The following is a 26,277-nucleotide window of genomic DNA, read 5'->3' as shown; positions in this document are numbered from 1 at the left end:
AAGGGTTCAACAGGCTCATTAACAATCCGCCGAATGATTCATAACCAAAAGACAACTTCTACTAACCCTTAGCTTCTGATCGGGGTGAAACCGATATCAGATATTCCCCGAAAACGTAAGACGTCGTCGTCCCAATCGACAACCAACGGCTTTGGTACCTCCGCCTCTAACCCCAACCTAGGGAGGTGGAGGTAAGGCTCTGGTACCTCCGCCTCTAACCCCAACCTAGGCTGGTGGAGGTAAGGCTCTGGTACCTCCGCCTCTAACCCCAACCTAGGGAGGTGGAGGTAAGGCTCTGGTACCTCCGCCTCTAACCCCAACCTAGGGAGGTGGAGGTAAGGCTCTGGTACCTCCGCCTCTAACCCCAACCTAGGGAGGTGGAGGTTAGGCTCTGGTACCTCCGCCTCCAGAGATAATGGAGGTTAGGGTTAGGCCTTACAGCGCTGAAGGGTTAGGGTTAGGGTTAGGGTTAGGCCTTACAGCTCTGAAGTGTTTCGTGATGTATGTATGTGTGCTGTGAGGAGCCCAGCACTTCCTCTGTGTGTGTTCTGGCACGCAGTAATTAATGGGGACATAATGTGGAGGTCTGCTGTGGGAGGCAGAGGAGACACACAGGAAGGCCTAACGGGTTTACAGCCACGGGCTCTGCTCAGGAGGCACGCTGATGCTAATGTCAGCTCATCTGGAAGACATTAAATACCAAATGACAAATCAACTCTGTTCCGTTACGTCACCTTGACCCTAATCCTAACTTATTAGGGAATTGAACACATTATTTATAGTGTTTTCCAAGTATTATTGGGGATTGTGTGACTGGTTGAATATTTGAAGCCTCAATGATTCGTTTCTGACTGGCGAAAAAGACGATGATTTTAAACAATAATCATGAATATTTTAACAAATATTCTGAATTTAGGATGATTTTAAAAGGGCATTATATTTTGTCTTAAATGTTTGTGTCTGTGTGTGTGTGTGTGTGTGTGTGTGTGTGTGTGTGTGTGTGTGTGTGTGTGTGTGTGTGTGTGTGTGTGTGTGTGTGTTCGTGTGTGTGTGTGTGTGTGTGTGTGTGTGTGTGTGTGTGTGTGTGTGTGTGTGTGTGTGTGTGTGTGTGTGTGTGTGTGTGTGTGTGTGTGTGTGTGTGCGTGCGTGCGTGTGTGTGTGTGTGTGTGCGCCCCCGCTAGGCACCCACGTGATGGAGGGCTCGGGGAAGATGCTGGTGACGGCGGTGGGGGTCAACTCCCAGACGGGTATCATCTTCACCCTGCTGGGGGCTGGGGACCCCGAAGAGGACCGCAAGGACAAGAAAGGTGAGGAGGAGAGGAGGAGAGGAGGAGGAGGAGAGGAGAGGAGGAGAGGAGGAGAGGAGAGAGGAGGAGAGGAGGAGGAGGAGAGGAGGAGAGGAGGAGAGGAGAGAGGAGGAGAGGAGGAGGAGAGGAGAGAATGAAAGGATGAGGGAAGGTAATAACAAGAGAACTGAAGATGAAGAGCAAGAGAACAAGGAAGAATGGAAGAAGGCAAAGGAGTATACTGGGCATCCTGGGTTATGTCCCAAACCAGAGGTCGGACTTCAGTTCAGCTATTATCAATCCACATGCTGCAGCACATTCTCTTTCTCAATAATCCAGAAGTTTCTGATTCCAAAATTTCAAAGGTCAGGTTCTCGCTCAGAAGTTGCTATGGTGACTGAACTAGATTCAGTGAATTCAGAGGGAAGATGGAGATGTGGGTTTGTGGAGCGGCTCCTCAATGCCCCAGGCACAGACCCTCTTCTCCATCTTCTGAAGAGCGGCGGTTCAAGGGAAGGCCGAGATGGTTGATCCTCCGGTGTCTGATCTGAGCGTGTTTGAGAGCCGGGAGTGCGCCGCCTCAGAGAGGAAGATGAAGGCTAAAGAGGTTGGAGGACAGACGGTCTACCTCGCTGCTGGCTCAGAGCGCTGACTCGACATTCTTTAGATTAGACGGTGGATCCGAAATTTTATTTCATACGGAAAAAACTTAACGGAAAGAGGAAGAGGGAGTGGCCGAGTGGGGGAGAGAGATGAAGAGGGAAAAAGAGACGGGGAGAGAGATAGGAAGATCAAGAGAGAAGGGGAGGCAGTGAGAGAGAGACATCAATAGAGAGTGCAAGAGAGAGAGAGAGAGGGAGAGGGAGTGAGATAGACCGAGAGGGGGAAGAGAGAGGGAGACAGAGAGTCAGAAAGGGAGGGTGAGGAGAGAGACAGCTATTTAATAATTCTATCCCATGAAAGCTCCACGACTGCAGAGCGATCAATATTTGAACGGAACAAAGTGGGGCGCAAGATGGTGCCGTGGTGGGGTGGGGGGGGGGGGCAGCGGGTTCTATGGGTTCGCCCTATTTAAAGAGACTTCCTAAGTGTTAACCCCATATGAACAAAATGGATCAAATGTAATCAAAAATCAGGGGAAATTACGCGGTATAGGAGACACTCGAAATTCAGGTAATCTTTTTATACATAACATACTAAACTCGGTTTTACATTGACGTATATTTAAAGCGTGCATAATTTACCTCTAGTAAATTATAATGTAGACATTCTGGACTGAGCAGAAAGATGAGTACGTGTTGGTGAGGAGCGACTTCCAGCACAAAAACACAGAAAGTGACGAATAATTTAGTTCACGGAAAATACTAAAATACACCAACACATTGTTACTACTGACAGAGGGGGTGTGAGATCACAAGACAACGCCAAAGAGAGTTCAAATTAAACCGACTTTACAATAAGAGCGTGGTGAGGCTCATGGGAGGGATGTAAATCGTAGTATCATAATTCAAAAATGTAGTATTTGCCCCCCCCCCCCTTTTGATAGGCGCTTTTGTCAGCGGCCGTTGCTACTAGTTAACTAGTTGTTACTAGTGAGGCACACAGAGTCCTCTGAATCCTGGAAAACACTCACGACCAGATCCTTGTGCAGGATAGCTGAGTGTGTTTGTGAGTGCATTCATGTGTGTGTGTGTATGTGTGTGTGCGTGCCTGCTTGCGTCTGTGTGAGTGTGCGTCACTGAGTGTGTTTTTCTGCGTGTGTGTGTGTGTGTGTTCAAAAGCTTGCGGTGTGTAAACAAAGCAGTAAAATAAAGCCACCTTGGTATTAGTACCACAGTGCCTCCACATCCTTCAACACTCCTTCAGAAGGCCCATCTCCATACCGTCTGCCACTTCACTTCTGCGCGCTGCTTTGCTTTCCTTTGAGTTCGGGCTTTTTGCTTACATTTACTTTTCTACGGTTATTTCATGTCTATTTTGTTCACCCCCACCCATCTCAAACCCCCCCCCCCCCCACACTCAGAGTCTAACCCCCCCCCACGGGCCCCCGATGCGGAGGCAGAGCCCTGCCACGCCACTAATGGTAGGTGTGTTAATGTACCCCCCCGTCCACCCACCCCTCCACCCCCGTTTGGCCCCCCCTTTCACCCACACCTCCGTCCCAACCAACCCCACCCCCACCTACCCTAACCCTAACCCCCAGGGTACACCGCCATAGAGGCCCTTTGTAGATCAACCTACACTGTGTGTGTGTGCGTCTGTCTGTCTGTCTGTCTGTCTGTCTGTCTGTCTGTCTGTCTGTCTGTCTGTCTGCCTGTCTGCCTGTCTGTCTGTCTGTCTGTCTGTCTGTCTGTCTGTCTGTCTGTCTGTCTGTCTGTCTGTCTGTCTGTCTGTCTGTCTGTCTGTCTGTGTGTGTGTGTGTGTGTGTGTGTGTGTGTGTGTGTGTGTGTGAATCCCATTTTTGTTGTATGTTTGGTAAATCAAATGTTCCTTCTAAACTAAGTAGTAGTAGTAGGAATACATATCTAGGATATTTCACACAACATCCTTGTGTATTGTCATCAAAAGCTTGAGGTTCATAGGAACTCTTCCAGATAAATGTACATGGTTCATTACAGGGAAACCAGACAGCACACTGGAGACCAATCAAACCAAAGGTGAGCTCAGTCTGGACCTTAGTGCTCTCTGTACACACACACACACACACACACACACACACACACACACACACACACACACACACACACACACACACACACACACACACACACACACACACACACACTGATACACACACTTTCTCACTCACAGACAAAATGAGACACATATTAACACACAAGGCCACATTCATAAACAAATTGACACACGTGCACACACACACACACACACACACACACACACACATACTTAGACGCACATTCTCACTCACAGCCAAAACTTAAAAACGTTGCTGTAGCTTGGCTTTGGGCCATCGATCACACACCGTTACACACTACTTCGTGTTCCTCATCTTCTTCTTCTTCTTCTTCTTCTTCTTCTTCTTCTTCTTCTTCCGACCCCAAGCCAAGAAGCAGGATGAGGCGGTTGCCATGGAGATGCAGCCGCTGAAGAGTGCCGAGGGAGGGGAGGTGGAGGAGAAGGAGAAGAAGAAGAGCAGCGTGCCCAAGAAGGAGAAGTCGGTGCTGCAGGGCAAGCTGACTAAAATGGCGGTGGAAATCGGGAAGGCAGGTGAGGTGGATTTAATTTAACGCTCCTGCTTTCATCTTCCTCCAGCCCCCCCCCTCCTCCAGGTGGACCACTTCAAAGCAGAGGTTTGTAGCGCACCGTCGGGTACGTCCCAGCGAATCTGGGGGTGGGGGTGATGGTGATGGCGAGAGTGGGGCTGAGAGTGGGGGTGAGGGTGAGAGTGGGGGTGAGGGTGGGGGTGATGGTGAGGGTGGGGGTGATGATGAGGGTGATGGTGGGGGTGATGATGAGGGTGGGGGTAAGGGTGGGGGTGATGGTGGGTGTGGGGGTGATGGTGATGGTGGGGGTGATGGTGATGGTGGGGGTGGTGGTGAGGGTGGGGGTGATGGTGATGGTGGGGGTGATGGTGGGGGTGGGGGTAAGGGTGGGGGTGATGGTGATGGTGATGGTGGGGGTGATGGTGGGGGTGGGGGTGAGGGTGATGGTGATGGTGATGGTGGGGGTGATGGTGGGGGTGGGGGTGATGGTGATGGTGGGGGTGATGATGAGGGTGATGGTGAGGGTGGGGGTGAGGGTGATGGTGATGGTGATGGTGGGGGTGATGGTGGGGGTGATGGTGATGGTGGGGTGATGGTGATGGTGATGGTGGGGTGATGGTGGGGTTGGGGGTGAGGGTGATGGTGATGGTGATGGTGGGGGTGATGGTGGGGGTGATGGTGATGGTGATGTTGGGGGTGATGATGAGGGTGGGGGTGAGGGTGGGGGTGATGATGAGGGTGATGGTGGGGGTGATGGTGGGTGTGGGGTTGGGGGTGGGGGTGATGGTGGGGGTGGGGGTGATGGTGGGGGTGATGGTGATGGTGGGGGTGATGGTGGGTGTGGGGGTGATGGTGGGTGTGGGGGTGATGGTGAGGGTGGGGGTGAGGGTTGGGGCGGGGGTGATGGTGGGGGTGAGGGTTGGGGCGGGGGTGATGATGAGGGTGGGGGTGATGATGAGGGTGGGGGTGATGATGAGGGTGGGGGGGATGGTGGGGGTGGGGGTGATGGTGGGGGTGGGGGTGATGGTGATGGTGGGGGTGATGATGAGGGTGGGGGGGATGGTGGGGGTGGGGGTGATGGTGGGGGTGGGGGTGATGGTGATGGTGGGGTGATGATGAGGGTGGGGGTGATGGTGAGGGGTGATGATGAGGGTGGGGGTGATGGTGATGGTGGGGGTGATGGTGGGGGTGGGGGTGGGGGTGATGATGAGGGTGATGGTGATGGTGGGGGTGATGGTGGGGGTGGGGGTGGGGGTGATGATGAGGGTGATGGTGATGGTGGGGGTGATGGTGGGGGTGGGGCTGGGGGTGATGGTGGGGGTGATGGTGGGGGTGGGGGTGGGGGTGATGATGAGGGTGATGGTGATGGTGGGGGTGATGGTGGGGGTGGGGGTGATGATGAGGGTGGGGGGGATGGTGGGGGTGATGATGAGGGTGGGGGTGATGATGAGGGTGGGGGGGATGGTGGGGGTGGGGTTGGTGGTGGGGGTGATGATGATGGTGATGGTGGGGGTGATGGTGGGGGTGGGGGTGGGGGTGGTGTTAGCGGGAGCGGTTGACTCTGTGTGATAATCTTTCTATAAATAAGGATATGGGAGAGATGCTACAGGAAGTGATTCTAAAGTCCCGCCTCGGCAGGGGCCGTGGCGGTCGGGGAGGCCATCCGACCTTGAATACAAAATGGTGACCTTGACTTAAGGGTTGCTCAATGTACCTTTTCGGTGTTTGTCATTTGTTTTAATTAGTATGTCATGTTAATTATTTTATGGAATATTAAAAAAAAAAAATCTCAAATGTTTTATATTTATATCTTTCCATTTTCTTTATATATTAAAAAATGTATTTATATATTTGTAACAGTTTTTCTCATGTATTTTTGTTCATATTTTATTTATGTATTAGCTATAATTATATATTTATTGGCTTTACTAGTTGAAGTGTAACAGTGTTTTTGACTGTTTGATGAACACAATCCACTGCTGCTCTGCAGGTCTGTTCATGTCGGCCACCACCGTCATCATCCTGGTGGTTCTGTTCGTGATCGAGACCTTCGTGATCCAGGGCCATGTCTGGATGGCAGAGTGCACGCCTGTTTACGTCCAGTACTTCGTCAAGTTCTTCATCATCGGAGTGACCGTGCTGGTGGTCGCTGTTCCCGAAGGTTTACCGCTGGCTGTAACAATCTCCCTGGCTTACTCAGTCAAGGTGAGCTATCTGACCACAGCTAGTTAGTTAGTTAACCACAGCTAGTTACCAACGACAGCTAGTTAACAACATATAGTCAGCTAACCACAGCTAGTTAACATCATATAGTTAGCTAACCACGGCTAGTGAACGCCATATAGTTAGCTAACCACAGCTAGTTAACATCATATAGTCCGCTAACCACAGCTAGTTAACATCATATAGTCCGCTAACCGCAGCTAGTTAACATCATATAGTTAGCTAACCACGGCTAGTTAATGCCATATAGTTAGTTAACCGCAGCTAGGTACTAACCACAGCTAGTCAACATCATAAAGGTAGCTTTTTTTTTCTTTTCTTTTTCTCTTAAACTCTGTAGCACTTTGAGATTTTCGCTACAAATAAAATGTATTTATTTATTATTATTATTAGCTAACGACAGCTAGTTAACACCATAAAGTTAGCTAACAACAGCTAGTTAACACCATAAAGTTAGCTAACCACAGCTGGTTAACACCATAAAGTTAACTAACGACAGCTAGTTAACACCATATAGTTAGCTAACGACAGCTAGTTAACACCATACTACACCATATTAAGCTAACCAGTAACGCCATATAAAGACAAATAAAGCTTGCTAACCACTGCTTAACACCATATATAGCTAGCTAACTAGGGCTAGTTAGCATCAAAATTAAGCTAGCTAACTATATCTCAACATCGTTCATTTCGCTCAAGAAAATGATGAAGGACAACAACCTGGTACGGCACCTGGACGCCTGCGAGACCATGGGCAACGCCACGGCCATCTGCTCGGACAAGACGGGCACGCTGACCACCAACCGCATGACGGCCGTGCAGCTCTACGTCTGCGACCACCACTTCCCCACCATCCCCGAGCCAGAGCAGGTCCACGCCAAGGCACTGGAGCTGCTGGTGGCCTCCATCTCCGTCAACAGCGCCTACACCTCCAAGATCATGGTAGGGGGAGCGGGCTGGGAGGGGGGGTACCTCCGCGGGGCGGGGGGGTGTTGGGATCCAGGCCTGAGGGCCTGATTGGTGTACGTTAAGGGTTTAACGGTACACTGAAGTCACGGTTCGGTTCATACCTCGGTTCAGACATCACGGTTCGGTACGAGTTTGGTACAATGAAGGGAAAAGAAAAAACAAAAATGCAGAAGTCAATTCTTATTTATTGTAGGTTGTACCACCTTGTGTCGTACAGTCTCTCCCCTGAGATAGCTGCAACAGCCTGAACTGTGTAATCTAATATGTAAACAGTAAACAATAAGTAGTACCCCACATCACCTCGAGAGTCCATCTGTAACTTGTAAACAAAATAAGGAAAATTCAGCATGTCTTATTTATGAAAGTGCAAAATACACCGAATTTGCGCATTTCCACCGGAGGGTGCGGGTCGGTTCGGTGCGGCTTGGTGGATTAGTGAAGGTGCGTTTCGGCGCAGCTCAGTTACGGCTTGCGTTTCCACCGCCGACAGTACCCTTATGGTAGGGGGAGGGTTAAACCGGGTCGCGATAGCCGAGGCAGCTACGTTAGCATTGTGACCACATGGCTGCCTGACACAGTGTAGCCTGCTAATAAATCCAAGGAAAAAGAAGAACTCGCACAATGAACAAAGATCAACAATGTAGGACGTCCAAGAAGGTCGGCAAACTTTTGTGCGACATTTTCTTCAATAAACGAAGCTTTCGCCGTTGTCCAGAAATACCTCGCAGATAATGTGTTTGTTTATTATCCCCCTGTCTCACGGAAATGTGATTCTGTCGACCAATCAACGGACCGGACGGCGTGTGTAGCTCGAACTTTCCGGCACCCTTTCAGGGGTCTCAGTTGTCCCTGAAGGTTGCGTATCTTACATTAGTTCGGCATTATATTAATTAATTCGCACGCCAGTTTAATTTCATTTTATACCGTGTATTCTCTGTGTAAATCTATGCACCGAACCGTGTCGTCCGTACCGATTAGATTCAATACGAATACACGTATCGTTACACCCCTAGTGTACGTGTGCGGGGAAGGAACGCGTTTACAATATGATCTCCACACTATCATTATACTAACCTGGGGGGGGTACCTCCGCCTGGCGGGGCGTGTTGGGGTCCAGGCCTTACTAATATTATACCAACACACTAATATTACACTAACACACTAATATTAAACTAACACACTAACATTACACTAACACACTAACATTACACTAACACAGAAACATTACACTAACACACTAACATTACACTAACACACTAACATTACACTAACACACTGACATTACACTAACACACTAACATTACACTAACACACTACCATTACACCAACACACTAACATTACACCAACACGCTACCATTACACCAACACGCTACCACTACACCAACACGCTACCACTACACCAACACGCTACCACTACACCAACACGCTACCACTACACCAACACGCTACCATTACACCAACACGCTACCATTACACCAACACGCTACCACTACACCAACACGCTACCACTACACCAACACGCTACCACTACACCAACACGCTACCATTACACCAACACGCTACCATTTCACCAACACGCTACCATTACACCAACACGCTACCATTACACCAACACGCTACCATTACACCAACACGCTACCACTACACCAACACGCTACCATTACACCAACACGCTACCACTACACCAACACGCTACCATTACACCAACACGCTACCATTACACCAACACGCTACCATTACACCAACACGCTACCATTACACCAACACGCTACCATTACACCAACACGCTACCATTACACCAACACGCTACATTACACCAACACGCTACATTACACCAACACGCTACCATTACACCAACACGCTACCACTACACCAACACGCTACATTACACCAACACGCTACCATTACACCAACACGCTACCACTACACCAACACGCTACCATTACACCAACACGCTACCACTACACCAACACGCTACATTACACCAACACGCTACCACTACACCAACACGCTTCCACTACACCAACACGCACGCTACCATTACACCAACACGCTACCACTACACCAACACGCTACCATTACACCAACACGCTACCATTACACCAACACGCTACCATTACACCAACACGCTACCACTACACCAACACGCTACCATTACACCAACACGCTACCATTACACCAACACGCTACCACTACACCAACACGCTACCATTACACCAACGCGCTACATTACACCAACACGCTACATTACACCAACACGCTACCACTACACCAACACGCTACCATTACACCAACACGCTACATTACACCAACACGCTACCACTACACCAACACGCTACCACTACACCAACACGCTACATTACACCAACACGCTACCATTACACCAACACGCTACATTACACCAACACGCTACCATTACACCAACACGCTACATTACACCAACACGTTACCATTACACCAACACGCTACATTACACCAACACGCTACCACTACACCAACACGCTACCACTACACCAACACGCTACCATTACACCAACACGCTACCATTACACCAACACGCTACCACTACACCAACACGCTACCATTACACCAACACGCTACATTACACCAACACGCTACCATTACACCAACACGCTACATTACACCAACACGTTACCATTACACCAACACGCTACATTACACCAACACGCTACCACTACACCAACACGCTACCACTACACCAACACGCTACCATTACACCAACACGCTACCATTACACCAACACGCTACCACTACACCAACACGCTACATTACACCAACACGCTACCACTACACCAACACGCTACCATTACACCAACACGCTACCATTACACCAACACGCTACCACTACACCAACACGCTACATTACACCAACACGCTACATTACACCAACACGCTACCATTACACCAACACGCTACATTACACCAACACGCTACCATTACACCAACACGCTACCATTACACCAACACGCTACCACTACACCAACACGCTACATTACACCAACACGCTACCATTACACCAACACGCTACCACTACACCAACACGCTACCATTACACCAACACGCTACCATTACACCAACACGCTACCACTACACCAACACGCTACCACTACACCAACACGCTACATTACACCAACACGCTACCATTACACCAACACGCTACCATTACACCAACACGCTACCATTACACCAACACGCTACCACTACACCAACACGCTACCATTACAACAACACGCTACCATTACACCAACACGCTACACTACACCAACACGCTACATTACACCAACCTGCGTCTCGCCCACCCAGCCCCCGGATCAGGAGGGGGGGCTGCCCAAGCAGGTGGGCAACAAGACGGAGTGTGCCCTGCTGGGGCTGGTGCTCAGCCTGAAGCGCGACTACGTCCCCATCCGGGAGCAGATCCCCGAGGAGAAGCTCTACAAGGTGTTCACCTTCAACTCCGTCCGCAAGTCCATGAGCACGGTGGTGCAGCTTCCCGACCGCTCCTTCCGCCTGTACAGCAAGGGCGCCTCCGAGATCCTGCTTAAGAAGTCAGTGCTCCACAAGCCTGTTACATTATGGGATGTTATCGATGGGTTACTATGGGCGTCCACCTTGATTCCTATGTTGTGGTAGGTTTAGTCGTATCTGAGTGTAATCAACCTTTCAAACGACTAAGAACTTGGACGTCCTAGAAATGCAGTCCTGACCTCCTCTAATGCAGGACCGTACTGTCTACCAACAGAGGCGTTTGTATAACATCAATGATGATGATAAGATGGATACTTTAAATTAGTAGAAAAAAGATTTGAAACGCAACAACATTCAACTACAAAATAATATTGTGCAGGTTAAAATATTACTTTTTCTTCTTGGGTTTTGGTAGGAAAAAATGCTAACTGCAAGGCTAAGCCCTGTGTGTGTGTGTGGGGGGGGGTGTGCCTGTGTGTGTGTGTGTGTGTGTGTGTGTGTGTGTGTGTGTGTGTGTGTGTGTGTGTGTGTGTGTGTGTGTGTGTGTGTGTGTGTGTGTGTGTGTGTGTGTGTGTGTGTGCCTCCCAGGTGCTCCACAATCATGGACGCCGCCGGGGAGCTGAGGAACTTCAAGCGCGCCGACCGGGATAAGATGGTGAAGAAGGTGATCGAGCCGATGGCGTGCGAGGGCCTGCGGACCATCTGCGTGGCGTTCCGCGACCTCCCCGCGACCCCCGAGCCCGACTGGGAGGACGAGGCCGACATCCTGACCAACCTGTCCTGCATCGGTGTGGTCGGCATCGAGGACCCCGTCCGCCCCGAGGTCCGACGGCCGGGACGATGAGTCTGCTCATGGTCTCGTGTGTTCATGGTCTCATGGTCTCATGTGTTCATGGTCTCATGGTCTCATGGTCTCATGTGTTCATGGTCTCATGGTCTCATGTGTTCGTGGTCTCATGGTCTCATGCGTTCATGGTCTCATGTGTTCATGGGACCATATGTTCATGGTCTCATGTGTTCATGGTCTCATGTGTTCATGGTCTCACGGTCTCATGTGTTCATGGTCTCATGGTCTCATGTGTTCATTGGAGCATGTGTTCATGGTCTCATGTGTTCATGGTCTCATGTGTTCATGGTCTCATGTGTTCATGGTCTCATGGTCTCATGTGTTCATGGTCTCATGTGTTCATGGGACCATGTGTTCATGGTCTCATGTGTTCATGGTCTCATGTGTTCATGGTCTCATGTGTTCATGGGACCAAATGTTCATGGGACCAGGGTCTCATGTGTTCATGGTCTCATGTGTTCATGGTCTCATGTGTTCATGGTCTCATGTGTTCATGGTCTCATGTGTTCATGGGACCATGTGTTCATGGTCTCATGTGTTCATGGTCTCATGTGTTCATGGGACCATATGTTCATGGTCTCATGTGTTCATGGTCTCATGTGTTCATGGGACCAGGGTCTCATGTGTTCATGGTCTCATGTGTTCATGGTCTCATGCGTTCATGGGACCATGTGTTTATAGTCTCATGGTCTCATGTGTTCATGGAACCATGTGTTCATGGTCTCATGTGTTCATGGTCTCATGTGTTCATCAGACCATGTGTTCATGGTCTCACGGTCTAATGTGTTCATGGTCTCATGTGTTCATGACACCATGGACACATGAGACCATGAACACATGGTGGCATGAAAACATGAATGCAGAGGGTGAATGTATGAGTTTTTCTGGTTATTCTTTGGTTAGATTATTTTTTACTATCTGTACTTTCTGTGACACTCTAATTTCCCATCTAGGATTATTCAACTTTAAATTTTCTATATATCTTATGGGTCTATATTCTGTTAAATTTCAGCCATATTTAAGTATTGTCATTATTGTTTCAAGAAGTTAAACTGCAAGTGATATTTATCAATTTTTCTGGCTCTTTTGTGGCTTCTTTTGGCATTGAATTGACATCATCATCATCATACTTTAGTTATTGAAAGATGGGATACTTTCCAGTAAGCATTGAAGTATTTTCTAAGCAGTATTCTAGTATTGCCTATGTTCCATCCTTTGAGCAATTTTTGAGAATAATTGTTGCCTTATACTTTCACCATTAACATAGCGCAAGTGCATAATTTCACTCCAAAGTCCAATTAAAATCTTCCCTGTATGGCTTAAGGCAATAGCACAAAGCTAGGCAAATTAACCTAGATGCATAATACTCTCCTAGATGCAGCTCTGTGCAATCTCTTAGTTGTGCCACAGAAGTGAGAAGTAAAAAACGTTTGACTTTCAAGTGTAGATGCTATTTTTGCTGCTGTTCTATGTGTGTATCTATTTGTAGTTTTCATTCTTATTTAAATGTTGTACTTCTCTTTATCACTGTCCTGTACGTTCTGCACTGGTTTCATAAAGTACATCTGATCTTATCTTAGAAACACCAAACACTAAATATATAAGCTAGAGTCGTATTTCACCATGGCAACTGATGACAATCCTCTCCTCCTCGTCCTCCTCTTCCTCCTCTTCCTCCTCCAGGTCCCGGATGCCATCAAGATGTGCCAGCGCGCTGGGATCACCGTGCGCATGGTTACCGGCGACAACATCAACACGGCGCGCGCCATCGCCGGCAAGTGCGGCATCATCCAACCGGGTGACGACTTCCTGTGCATGGAGGGCAAGGACTTCAACCGGCGAATCAGGAACGAGAAGGGCGAGGTAGGTGGAGTCAGCGCGGCTCGCATCTCCACGACCCCTGGAGACGGTTTGAAGGTCGCTAACAAGCCTCTCTGTGATCCAACAGATCGAGCAGGAGCGCATCGACAAGATCTGGCCCAAACTGCGGGTCCTGGCACGTTCCTCGCCCTCCGACAAATACATCCTGGTGAAAGGTACTTGGATACTGGGACTGTTCCGGTACTGATACTGGGACTGGTCCGGTACTGATACTGGGACTGGTCCGGTACTGATACTGGGACTGGTCCGGTACTGATACTGGGACTGGTCCGGTACTGATACTGGGACTGGTCCGGTACTGATACTGGGACTGGTCCGGTACTGATACTGGGACTGTTCCGGTACTGATACTGGGACTGGTCCGGTACTGATACTGGGACTGGTCCGGTACTGATACTGGGACTGGTCCGGTACTGATACTGGGACTGGTCCGGTACTGATACTGGGACTGGTCCGGTACTGATACTGGGACTGGTCCGGTACTGATACTGGGACTGGTCCGGTACTGATACTGGGACTGGTCCGGTACTGATACTGGGACTGGTCCAGCACTGATACTGGGACTGGTCCGGCACTGATACTGGGACTGGTCCAGCACTGATACTGGGCCGTGTGGGATGAACAGAAAGATACAAAGAACACCATGCTCACAAAATACGAACATATTCTAACAAAATAGTAATCCATAATAATATTGTACTTCTTAATACCCGGCAAAATGGAAGACTTATGGTTTGTGTGAAAGTTCTTTCATCACAACTTCTATTTGATTGAGATCATAAAGACTGTACTAACGTTTAGGCTCTGCTCTCAGGGCTGGGGGTCAGGGCTCATGGCTGGGGCCAGGGCTGACCCTAACCCTGACCCTGACCTCTGCATGTTAGGGCTAACCCCAACCCTGACCCTAACCCTGACCTCTGGTTGTTGGGGATATAGCTAACCCTGACCCTGACCCTAACCCTAACCCTAACCGTAACCGTAACCCTAACCCCAGCCCTGACCCTTACCCTGACCCTGTGTGTGTGCCTCCCCTCCCAGGTATCATAGAGAGCACGTGACCCTGACCCCTGTCTCCCCTCCCAGGTATCATAGAGAGCACGTGACCCTGACCCCTGTCTCCCCTCCCAGGTATCATAGAGAGCACGTGACCCTGACCCCTGACCCCTGACCCTAACTCCCCTCCCAGGTATCATAGAGAGCACGTGACCCTGACCCCTGACCCCTGCCTCCCCTCCCAGGTATCATAGAGAGCACGGCGCTGGAGCAGCGGCAGGTGGTGGCCGTGACCGGGGACGGCACCAACGACGGGCCCGCCCTGAAGAAGGCCGACGTGGGCTTCGCCATGGTGAGACCAGGCTAACTCTAAGCGCGTCAGAACGCAGGGGTTCATAGGAGTTCATACTATAAATAGACGAGGCAAGTGACAGGAGACGCTTTTATTCCTCGTTTGCTGGATTTATGGCACAAAGCTTATTTTGACCTGATTTCAAGCAGTTTCTTTTAACTGCCGGCTGACAATTACAACACAATTGACCGCTATTTATTTGTTCTGTCTGCTCAGTTTGCCCTTTCAGAATCAGAATACATAATCCTTTTATTTGGCATTGCACAGTTTACAACGAAATTGTAGCAGCATACAAGTATAAACACCTCATAAAAACAGTAAGAATAAAAAGTACAAGGCAGCAGTGCAATGTACACATAAAATAATAAATAGATGATATCTACACTGTTTTACAATAATTGCACATTGTCCTTTAACTTTTCATTCTGTAAAACACTGTCAGCCTGCTCTGAATACGGCTCCATCCTGTAAACACTGACAGCCTTCTCTGAATACGGCTCCATCCTGTAAACACTGACAGCCTGCTCTGATACGGCTCCATCCTGTAAACACTGACAGCCTGCTCTGAATACGGCTCCTTCCTGTAAACACTGACAGCCTGCTCTGAATACGGCTCCTTCCTGTAAACACTGTCAGCCTGCTCTGAATACGGCTCCATCCTGTAAACACTGACAGCCTGCTCTGATACGGCTCCTTCCTGTAAACACTGTCAGCCTGCCCTGAATACGGCTCCTTCCTGTGTGCTGCTCAGGGCATCGCTGGCACCGACGTGGCAAAGGAGGCCTCTGACATCATCCTGACAGACGACAACTTCTCCAGCATCGTGAAGGCGGTGATGTGGGGCAGGAACGTCTACGACAGCATCTCCAAGTTCCTGCAGTTCCAGCTCACCGTCAACATCGTGGCCGTCATCGTGGCCTTCTGCGGGGCCTGCATCACCCAGGTGAACCTTCAGACATGTTATGATACCTATCACCCAGGTGACCTTCAGACACGTTATGATACCTATCACCCAGGTGACCTTCAGACACGCTATGATACCTATCACCCAGGTGACCTTCAGACACGTTATGATACCTATCACCCAGGTGAACCTTCAGACACGCTATGATACATATCACCCAGGTGAACCTTCAGACACGTTATGATACCTATCACCCAGGTGACCTTCAGACACGTTATGATACCTATCACCCAGGTGAACCTTCAGACACGTTATGATACCTATCACCCAGGTGACCTTCAGACACGTTATGATACCTATCACCCAGGTGACCTTCAGACACGTTATGATACCTATCACCCAGGTGACCTTCAGACACGTTATGATACCTATCACCCAGGTGACCTTCAGACACGTTATGATACCTATCACCCAGGTGACCTTCAGACACGCTATGATACCTATCACCCAGGTGACCTTCAGACACGCTATGATACCTATCACCCAGGTGACCTTCAGACACGCTATGATACATATCACCGACCCTCATGGGGCATGGCGGGGAGGCCCCCTGCTCGAGGGGGCCTTCACACGCCCCTGCCCTTGGGTCCTTCCAATAAGGTCTGTCTCTCGCCCAGGACTCCCCGCTGAAGGCGGTGCAGATGCTGTGGGTCAACCTCATCATGGACACCTTCGCCTCGCTGGCCCTGGCCACGGAGCCGCCCACAGAGTCCCTGCTGCTGAGGAAGCCCTACGGACGTAACAACCCCCTGATCTCCAGAACCATGCTGAAGAACATCCTGGGTCACAGCGCCTACCAGCTGGTCATCATCTTCACCCTGCTGTTCGCAGGTGGGTGTGTGGCTGGGGACCGATTACACAGTTTAACACCTTTATCCGACGTTACTTACGGATGCATTAAGGAGCAGGTAGGGGTAAGTCCTCATGCTCAGGGATTGGTAGACTCAGTGGCGGTTTTAGGCACGGGCGAACCAGGCAGCCGCCCGGGGCGGCATATTTGTGGGGGGCGCCAAGTCACATGGGGGGCGCCACGAGCAGTAAAAAAGAAATCGCGCTGCGTAGCGGTTATCAATGAAGTACTACCCCCCCCCCCCCCCTCCGCTTGAAGATAGTCTTGCCCGGGGCGCAACTGGACGTAGAACCGCCACTGGGTAGACTGGTCAGGGTTCGAGCGCAGAACCTTTTGAGGACAAGAATGACATGATTTTCATTTCTCTTATTTCGTTGTGTCATTCAACCGTGATCGAATTTGCATTTAAAAGCATAAAGACCTTACGAAAATTTTGTTTTGTATTGACCAATTCACAAACACTGATATTTAACAGTTCGGCCGATATCAGCCAGAGTACCTCTGTAGCCTAATTCGTACATCAGTGCATCCAAAGGACATAATGAACAGAACAGCCTGGAGTAAGAGTCCCCTTAGCGACCGACATTAACCTGACATGAATGCATCTCCACAGGCGAGAAGATCTTCAACATCGACAGTGGCCGCAACGCCCCGCTGCACTCGGCCCCGTCCGAGCACTACACAGTCATCTTCAACACCTTCGTGCTCATGCAGCTCTTCAACGAGATCAACGCCCGCAAGATCCACGGAGAGAGGAACGTGTTCGACGGCATCTTCGCCAACCCCATCTTCTGCTCCATCGTCCTGGGCACCTTCGTGGTGCAGGTGAGGTCACCCCCATCTTCTGCCCCATCACCCTGGGGGGCTGGGGTCCCCCTGCCCCCCCCTCACGAGAGGACAGCTCCTCACCAAGGACCGCTGTGTGTGTGTGTGTGTGTGTGTGTGTGTGTGTGTGTGTGTGTGTGTGTGTGTGTGTGTGTGTGTGTGTGTGTGTGTGTGTGTGTGTGTGTGTGTGTGTCTGTGTGTGGGGGTGTGCCTGTGTGTGTGTGTGTGTGTGTGTGTGTGTGGGGGGGGGGATGTGCCTGTGTGTGTGTGTGTGTGTGTGTGTGTGTGTATGTGTATGTGTGTGTGTGTGTGTGTGTGTGTGTGTGTGTGTGTGTGTGTGTGTGTGTGTGTGTGTGTGTTGGGGGGGGGGATGTGCCTGTGTGTGTGTGTGTGTGTGTGTGTGTGTGTGTGTGTGTGTGTGTGGGGGGGGGGGGGGGGGGGGATGTGCCTGTGTGTGTGTGTTTGTGTGTGTGTGGGGGAGTGTGCCTGTGTGTGTGTGTTTGTGTGTGTGTGGGGGAGTGTGTGCCTGTGTGTGTGTGTGTGTTTGTGTGTGTGTGGGGGAGTGTGTGCCTGTGTGTGTGTGTGACTCTGATGGCCAAGTCATTGCTGGAACAGCCTTGTCTTGCTTCGTTTAATCAGATTTGTGTGCAGTTATAATTCAGTCCTTATTGTTTTTTCCCCTTTGGACATAACCTTAAACAGGACATTTTGTTTTGTGTTTTAATTGGGCTGATACTAGCATACCTTGTAAAAGTGTGGAATGCCACTTCCTTCTTGTATTATGTATTATCTGTGAGCTTGGCTCGGCGGAAACGTCCACCAGAGGAGTTAATGCTTCATCATGCTTCACGGTAAAGCGTGTGTTGTGTTGTGTTCAGATCGTAATGCTTCATCGTGCTTCAGGGTAAAGCGTGTGTTGTGTTGTGTTCAGATCGTAATGCTTCATCATGCTTCACGGTAAAGCGTGTGTTCTGTTGTGTTCAGATCGTAATGCTTCATCGTGCTTCAGGGTAAAGCGTGTGTTCTGTTGTGTTCAGATCGCAATGCTTCATCGTGCTTCACGGTAAAGCGTGTGTTGTGTTGTGTTCAGATCGTGATCGTTCAGTTTGGAGGGAAACCGTTCAGCTGTGCCCCGCTCAACGTGGAGCAGTGGTTCTGGTGCCTCTTCATCGGGCTGGGGGAACTCCTGTGGGGACAGGTAGGACCCCTCCCTCAAAGAGAGCCCTGAGGAAACAGTCTGTTCCCAAAGCACAGGCCCTCTTGCGATTGGCTATTTAATTAATTTGACGTCTCCTGATTGGTTCATTTTTTCCTTTTAACAACAACAACAACATACAATGTTTACAATAACCATAATAATAATAAACGCTTGGTGTGCACTCACCCACGACCCTATTTTTATTATTATTATCATATGTTGAAAAGCCTTTGCCGGTAGACCTCTGGACTGACGTAGCCCCTTCCTGTTCTGCCCGACCTCAGGTGGTGACCTCTGTACCAACCAGCCACTTCAAATGCCTGAAGGAGGCGGGACCCGGCACGGGCGCCGACCACAACGAGGACGAGGACATGGCGGACGACGAGGACGAGATCGACCACGCAGAGCGGGAGCTGAGGCGCGGACAGATCCTGTGGTTCAGGGGCCTCAACCGCATCCAGACCCAGGTCGGAGCCCGCGCCGCCTAGCGTAGCGTAGGCCGTCCTACATCACGTCACGCTACGTCATGCCGTGGAACCCCGATGAAGGGGGTTAGAGGATCTAGGCTTTTGGGGTCAACTGCCTGGGGGAATTTGACCCATGACCCCTGTTGTGTGCTTTCACGTCTCCTTCCATATCTGAAGAACGTACTCGTCCTCACTTCGGTATTTCTGAGCACTGTAATGACTTTTCGTTTCCTAACACAGGAGCCATCGACACAACACTTCTTCTGTATCATATCACACATTCACTATCACTCGTTCACTATCACACGTCTACCACTCATTCACTATCACTCGTTCACTATCATTCATTCACTACCACTCATTCACTATCACACATTCACTATCACTCAATAGTTATTACATCATTATTTCTCATGTCATGTTCCGAAAGAAAAAATATCTATCCAGGGTTGAGAGACAGAAATGTTCCTCAACACTATCTTCGCATAACGGAAGTCGAGGGATATGAAATGTTCCTCTGGCTGCGACCCACAGGAAGGCCAACACTGATTACGTAAAGGGTTGCTGGGAACATATGGACGGTTTTCCATATGTGTCAGGAAACGGCTCAAAGCACCAGATGTCCTGGGTTTATCGACGTTGTGCTGAAAGGCAGTAGAACCTATATTAAGCCTGGTGAAGACAGCGGCTGTCCGGTTAGAACACTAAGGACCCGTTTGGAGCTGAAGACGAATAATGAGACCTCAGAGCAAAACAATTTTTTATTGAATAGTTTATTTAATATTTTTCAAATGTCATCTTTGCAGTAACATCAAGTAGCCAGGCTTCAGTTTATGCTGTTGGCCAGTCTGATATTAGTATTAATATTATACATGTGTATTTCTTCACTGTAAAGGACCGGTTCTTGTAGTTTATTTTTCCCCACTGCATGGCCCCAGAGTTTCCCATTCCTACTTTGAGTTCATTAACATTAACACTGACTTTACACCCAATCTCCACCGAGGTAAAGACACCTGCCCTCCAGACTCTGACTCACACACACACAAACACACACACACACGCACATGCACACGCACGCACAAACACACACACACACACACACACACACACACACACGCACATACACACACACACACACACACACACACACACACACACACACACACACACACACACACACACACACACACACACACACACACACACAAAACACACACACAGTTATTTGCATTTTAAGTGTAACTTGCTGCCACCCATCCATCCTCTGTCCCGCCCTCTGAATCACCTAACAAACGTTTTTATTTGAATGTCTTTCTTTTTGAGGGAATAGATCATCTAAGCTCATGTTTGGTTGATTTTTTTCCACCCACTTCCCCACAACCGCCCGGCAGCGCCACACTGTGGAGACGCCATGTTTGTGTGACATGTGTCATGTGTTCTGTGTTGGGCGCATTTTTCCCTCTCTCCACCAGATGGAGGTAGTGAGCAACTTCAAGCGGAGCGGCTCCTTCCAGGGTGCCATGCGTCGCCGTTCCTCCGTGCTCAGCCAGCTCCATGACGTAACCAATATTTCCACCCCCACTCACGTAGTTCTGACAAACGCCAACGCCACCGCGGCGCCCGGGAGTGAGTTTCTGACGTCCCCTCCTCATTCGTTACCGGTTGCACTGCACGCCACGCATGCATGAGTGTGTTGCGGTGTGTGTGTGTGTGTGTGTGTGTGTGTGTGTGTGTGTGTGTGTGTGTGTGTGTGTGTGTGTGTGTGTGTGTGTGATACAGGACTGTGTGGAGCCACGCTGTTCTTCGCTGAGATCCTCCTCGCCGCTCTCTCTGTGTCGTTCAGTTCTGTCTGTCTGTGCGCTTTGCTGGTTTTGGTTCATGTTCTTGACTCTGTGCCTTAAACCTTTCCTTCACGGCTCCGCCCTGGACTGGCTTTGTTTGCTGCTGCCTGAGCTCCGCTCCAGTGATGATGAGTCACATTGTGGTGTATGATCACTGGGAGTCATGGACCTCACTCTCTTTGTACGCACATCATCCTCATTTATGCACTGAATTAAGTCATTCATTCAATCAAGTCAAGTCATTCATTTATTTCTTGATTAAGATATTCATTAGGCTATTACTAGTCATGCTATTTGTATTCTCTTCTATAATTGGTGGGCAGATGGATTCTGTTCTGACATAAGAAAAACTCAAATTACATCTTAAAGCTGGCCTGATAGATATCGATTTACTTTCTTTATACTCATTTAACACATTTATTTTATTTCATTGAATTGGATTTACAGGTTTATCAACTACTCACTCATTTGAGTTTTCACCACAACTGTCTTAATTTCCTCATCTCTGCTCAATAACACTTTCTTTATTCTGTGCCCAGTACTGCTTCTCACTCGCTCCTCTCTGTTTTTATGAGCTAGTGATGTGTGGTTTTTGTGTATGCTGATATGTCCTGTAGCTTATCTTATCTAAGTTTATTGCCACAATCGATCAGTTGAAGTAACTTTGGTGAAACAGTGCAGTTACATTTTAAACCAACCAACACGCATTTAGACCATTTTACAGAATATAGACATTTCATATGCAGCCGTCGATGGACTTTAGAACAGGTTCTGGTTGGTGTGCTTGCTTTTGATTGGTTATCTCGAGGGTCAGCTATGATGACAGCTTGTCTGTGATTGGTGAAGAGGTGGAGGTGTACGGTGAAAGATCAAGTTATTCCTCCTAAGAAGATTTTTTTAAACTAAATACAAATTGACGATTCAGTGTGTAGTTTAACTGGTTTACATTAGATGGGACGGAGGGAACAAAACGTTGAAATAACCTTCATTGGGTCCTCCCAGTCATGTTATGTTGTGTTGGTCATGTTATGTTGTGTTGGTCATGTTATGTTATGTTGGTCATGTTAGTCTGCACATCAGCTGTCCTACAGGCATGATGCTGTCACCCTGGAGGCGGGCTCTGGAGAGACTCGCTGTCCAATGACGATGCAGCCATTACACGTTTTTCCATCTAGCTTCGCTATCACAGAAACAACAACCAGAATCACATATTACATCAAAATAATACATTACAGCCTAACTAAATGACATCACGTGGCGGACACTATACCCCAATGTTCACTGTTTGGAGATGGTGGATGGTGATGCATCTCGGCTTTGGTGATCACTTACTGTCCCTTTAATGATGTGAGAAAGTGATCGGGCTCTTTGGAAAAACAAGCAGAGGCTCATCCTGCATGTGGCCTGTTAACTTCTGGTTGACTAATAACCAATTCATCCATTTAAGAACACGACATTGGTTCATGTTCTCAGCCAGCTCAATCAGATGCCTGCTGTCAAACAAAACAAAAAGACAAACCTGTGCTTCCTTATTGCTCATCTTGTGCTGCCTGCGATATGTTGCCGTGAATTAGCACACCTAGCCTCCTGTTAGGGTTAGGGTTAACCCTAACCCTCCCTCCCAGTGGGCCCTCCCAGTGGGCCCTCCCAGTGGGGCCCTCCCAATGGGGCCTGGGGCCCTCCCAGTGGGGCCCTCCCAGTGGGGCCTGGGGCCCTCCCAGTGGGCCCTCCCAGTGGGGCCTGGGGCCCTCCCAGTGGGCCCTCCCAGTGGGGCCTGGGGCCCTCCCATTGGGCCCTCCCAGTGGGGCCTGGTGCCTTGCCGTCTCTCTGTTACAGCATGGTGGCAGCTCCCTGGCTGTCGCTGCATGCCCACCGTTGTCTTGTTGTTGTTGTTGTTGTTGTTGTTGTTGTTGTTGTTGTCCTGTTGTTGCCCTGTGACTGTCTCTGAGTGCTGTTCTGTGTCCGCTCTCTGTGTGTTCCAGCTGTTCTGGTCACCACTCAGATAACTGGTCAGTGTCCTCCAGTCTGCTCCATTGTCTCTATTGGTGTCCTCTCAGACTCCTCAACAGCCCTTGTAGTGTAGTATGGTGTAGTATAGTATGGTGTAGTGTAGTATGGTGTAGTATAGTATGGTGTAGTGTAGTATAGAATGGTGTAGTGTAGTATGGTGTAGTGTAGTATGGTGTAGTGTAGTGTAGTATGGTGTAGTGTAGTATGGTGTAGTGTAGTATGGTGTAGTGTAGTATGGTGTAGTGTAGTATGGTGTAGTATTGTGTAGTGTAGTTTACGAGTATTATTGGTATAGTTTTCATATTCATTTAGAAAGCCTTAGTGAATAGAAATTGTTTAAAATGTTGAGGGAAAAGAGATAAGACATTTTATTTCTGAATGAGTTCTTAATATGAATGCTTTTTGACTGTTTAAAGAAGCTCTACATGCTAGGCTGCTTTGGGGGTTTCTCTGCCATCTACAGGTTTAAAGTAGTCATGCACAGTAAAAACAAAACAGCTCTTCATAAAAATGGGGTAATTGTTAAACTTTTTTTCTACAATAAGGAAAGTAAAAATAACATCTCACTTAAAGCTATAATTAAGCTTTAATCATTAAATGCTATTCCAAGAGCAGCCTAGCCTGTTTTAAACAGGTTTCAATCCCTTCCCTCAGTCCACCCGCTCATCGACCCCCTCCTTGTGTCTCACCATCGCCCCACACCGACAGATGCGAGTGGTGAAAGCGTTCCGCAGCTCGCAGTATAATGACGTCAGGAAGCCCCAATCCAGGAACTCGATCCACGACTTCATGCAACCCCCCGAATGTCTCCCCAACGAATCGGACCGCAGCATTCACTCGATCGACGAGACGGACGAAGACTCGGCCAGCTCTTCCAGCAGAAACCCCGTCGGCTCCTCCCCCGCCCCCGTCGGCTCCTCCCCCGACCCCGTCGGCTCCTCCCCCGACCCCGCGCTCACCCCGACCTCGCCCCGGCCCAAGCCTCCCCCCCGCCCCCGCCGCAGCTCTCGGCCCAACACCCGCCAGCAGAGCCTGCCCGCCGTCCTCAACTGCAACAACAACAACGGCAGCGCCGAGGCCGCGGCCGCCACCCGCCACGCCCCCAACGCCGCCCGCCCCCGCCCCCCCAGCGCTGAGACGTGGTTGTAACTCCAGCGCTGAACCCGGGCTCAAAACGGCGTTCACCGCGACCCCCTCCCCCGCTCCCAGTCTGCGGTGGGACGTGAACCAGACAATGGTGGGAGAAAAATGCGGGGGAGGGGGGAAGGAGGGTGAGGGGAGGGCATTACTCCGAGTGTTACTCTGAAGGACTTTAGTACGACGGATAATCAATGGATCTGCTTTAATGTTGCCCCCCCTCCCCCCTCCATCCATACTGTCTGCTTCAGAACACCTTCATACCCTGCCAAAAAAAAGGATGCGTAATTGGATAACAATAAGTCCTGTCCTAACCGCTATGTTGACACTTTAAACTATATATCTAAGCATGCAATAGACGAGGGTTGGATGTGAGTGAAGAATGAAGTGGAACTAATAAGGTTGGCACGGAGACAGAAAGACTTACCCAGGAATCTTCACGAGATTCCATTATTCTGCTTTTTAAAAAGTATAACTGTTCCAATTATTAACATTATTACTACTGCGATGAATATGTTTAATACCATAATTATTATAATCCAGCTAACAATGCTTCATGTGTGTATGTGTGTGCGTGTATGTAGGTATGTATGAATATATATGTCTGTCTATTCACTTAAGAGCTGTATTTGTCTATATATACATATATATATTTATTTATTTATTTGATTTTATATACTCCTTCTGGTCATGTCCCTGTTTCCCATTTATGTGTCTACGTGTATTGTGTCTGAAAAAAAAAAAAAGGAATACTTACATAATCAAGATGAAATTATTAACACGTATGGCAACTCCGAGGTGAAATATTAGCAGAATAGTACATATATTATACACAACGCCGAGCAATGAAAAAACATTTGCTGATAATTTGAATTTTCATGTAGATATATCTACCCTAGAATACAGAAATTCGTTTGGACACTAAGTGGTGGAAATAACCGAAGTGAGTATTCAGATCATTAAAAATGTGTGTAAAGATTAAAGAATTTATTTAAATAATTTTTATAATCTTTTGCGTATTCTCTTTAAAAAAATGTGTGATGCCAAAAAATGATGAGCATTTCCAATGTATTCCCAGGTAAATAAGCCATTAAAGACTTGCTGTTTGTGATTGGCTTAGATTAGTGACGTCACTCAATTTGAGCCAATCAGAAACAACAATTGCATTGACGTTTCTCCAGAATCGGCACGATGTGTGTTTTGGCCATAACCTTAAGTTTAATTTTCATTTTGTTATTTATTTTTTTGCAATCGGATCCTTTAATCGTTTCAACACACAAGTTTTTAATAATTATCTATGAATTTTACAACAGTTGAAAGCAGATTCATTGAAACAGGCTACCTTTGTAATTATTGAGACCAATATGATGAGTATAATTTAACAACCTGAATCCGATGCATTTAACAACCGGAGTCGTTGATCTAATCAATCTAACGACCTTAACCCAAGAATTAGAGATTTGGGGAACCGATGAGAATGGCAAATTAATAAGGACTATCAATTTAGCATTTAGATGGAAAAGAGGGAACCAAACTCAGAACCTTTTAGGCGTTAATGATATGCTCTACCTATCAAGCTACATGAATTATTATAGATTTTTTGAAAATTCCCTAAAAACTGTGCAAGCTTTTTTTTTGCAACATTTTTATTACATTATTGGTATATCGTTTTTTTAAAGGGGCTCTTTTACTGCCATCATAGAATTGCAATAAACTCATTTGT

The 26,277-nt window shown here is 48.5% G+C and overlaps 1 protein-coding gene across 11 annotated transcripts in view; it reads left to right on the top strand.

The window, feature by feature from the left end:
* Positions 1–25,559, top strand: part of atp2b3a (ATPase plasma membrane Ca2+ transporting 3a) — a 41,094-nt gene extending 15,535 nt beyond the window's left edge. For 2 of the 11 annotated variants that reach the window (XM_030381973.1, XM_030381974.1), the window contains exons 6-22: positions 1,182–1,307; positions 3,310–3,369; positions 3,905–3,943; positions 4,350–4,514; positions 6,501–6,715; positions 7,433–7,675; positions 11,028–11,269; positions 11,778–12,012; positions 13,720–13,899; positions 13,985–14,072; positions 15,156–15,262; positions 16,014–16,205; positions 16,844–17,057; positions 17,690–17,901; positions 18,992–19,099; positions 19,384–19,566; positions 24,126–25,559. In XM_030381973.1, the coding sequence (XP_030237833.1) occupies positions 1,182–1,307; positions 3,310–3,369; positions 3,905–3,943; positions 4,350–4,514; positions 6,501–6,715; positions 7,433–7,675; positions 11,028–11,269; positions 11,778–12,012; positions 13,720–13,899; positions 13,985–14,072; positions 15,156–15,262; positions 16,014–16,205; positions 16,844–17,057; positions 17,690–17,901; positions 18,992–19,099; positions 19,384–19,566; positions 24,126–24,566 (3,050 nt within the window). In that variant the 3' untranslated portion in view covers positions 24,567–25,559. Of the gene's footprint in view, positions 1–1,181; positions 1,308–3,309; positions 3,370–3,904; positions 3,944–4,349; positions 4,515–6,500; positions 6,716–7,432; positions 7,676–11,027; positions 11,270–11,777; positions 12,013–13,719; positions 13,900–13,984; positions 14,073–15,155; positions 15,263–16,013; positions 16,206–16,843; positions 17,058–17,689; positions 17,902–18,991; positions 19,100–19,383; positions 19,567–21,038; positions 21,193–23,389; positions 23,417–24,125 lie in introns of all 11 variants that reach the window. The other 9 variants (XM_030381978.1, XM_030381983.1, XM_030381980.1 and 6 more) reach the window with 9 other exon arrangements.
* Positions 25,560–26,277: the final 718 nt, after the last annotated feature.

The sequence above is a fragment of the Gadus morhua genome, chromosome 16 (genome assembly GCF_902167405.1).
Source record: "Gadus morhua chromosome 16, gadMor3.0, whole genome shotgun sequence".
Classification (NCBI taxonomy): Eukaryota; Metazoa; Chordata; class Actinopteri; order Gadiformes; family Gadidae; genus Gadus; species Gadus morhua.
Note: the sequence above shows the minus strand (reverse complement) of the source record. Positions and strands in the feature narration are given on the sequence as shown.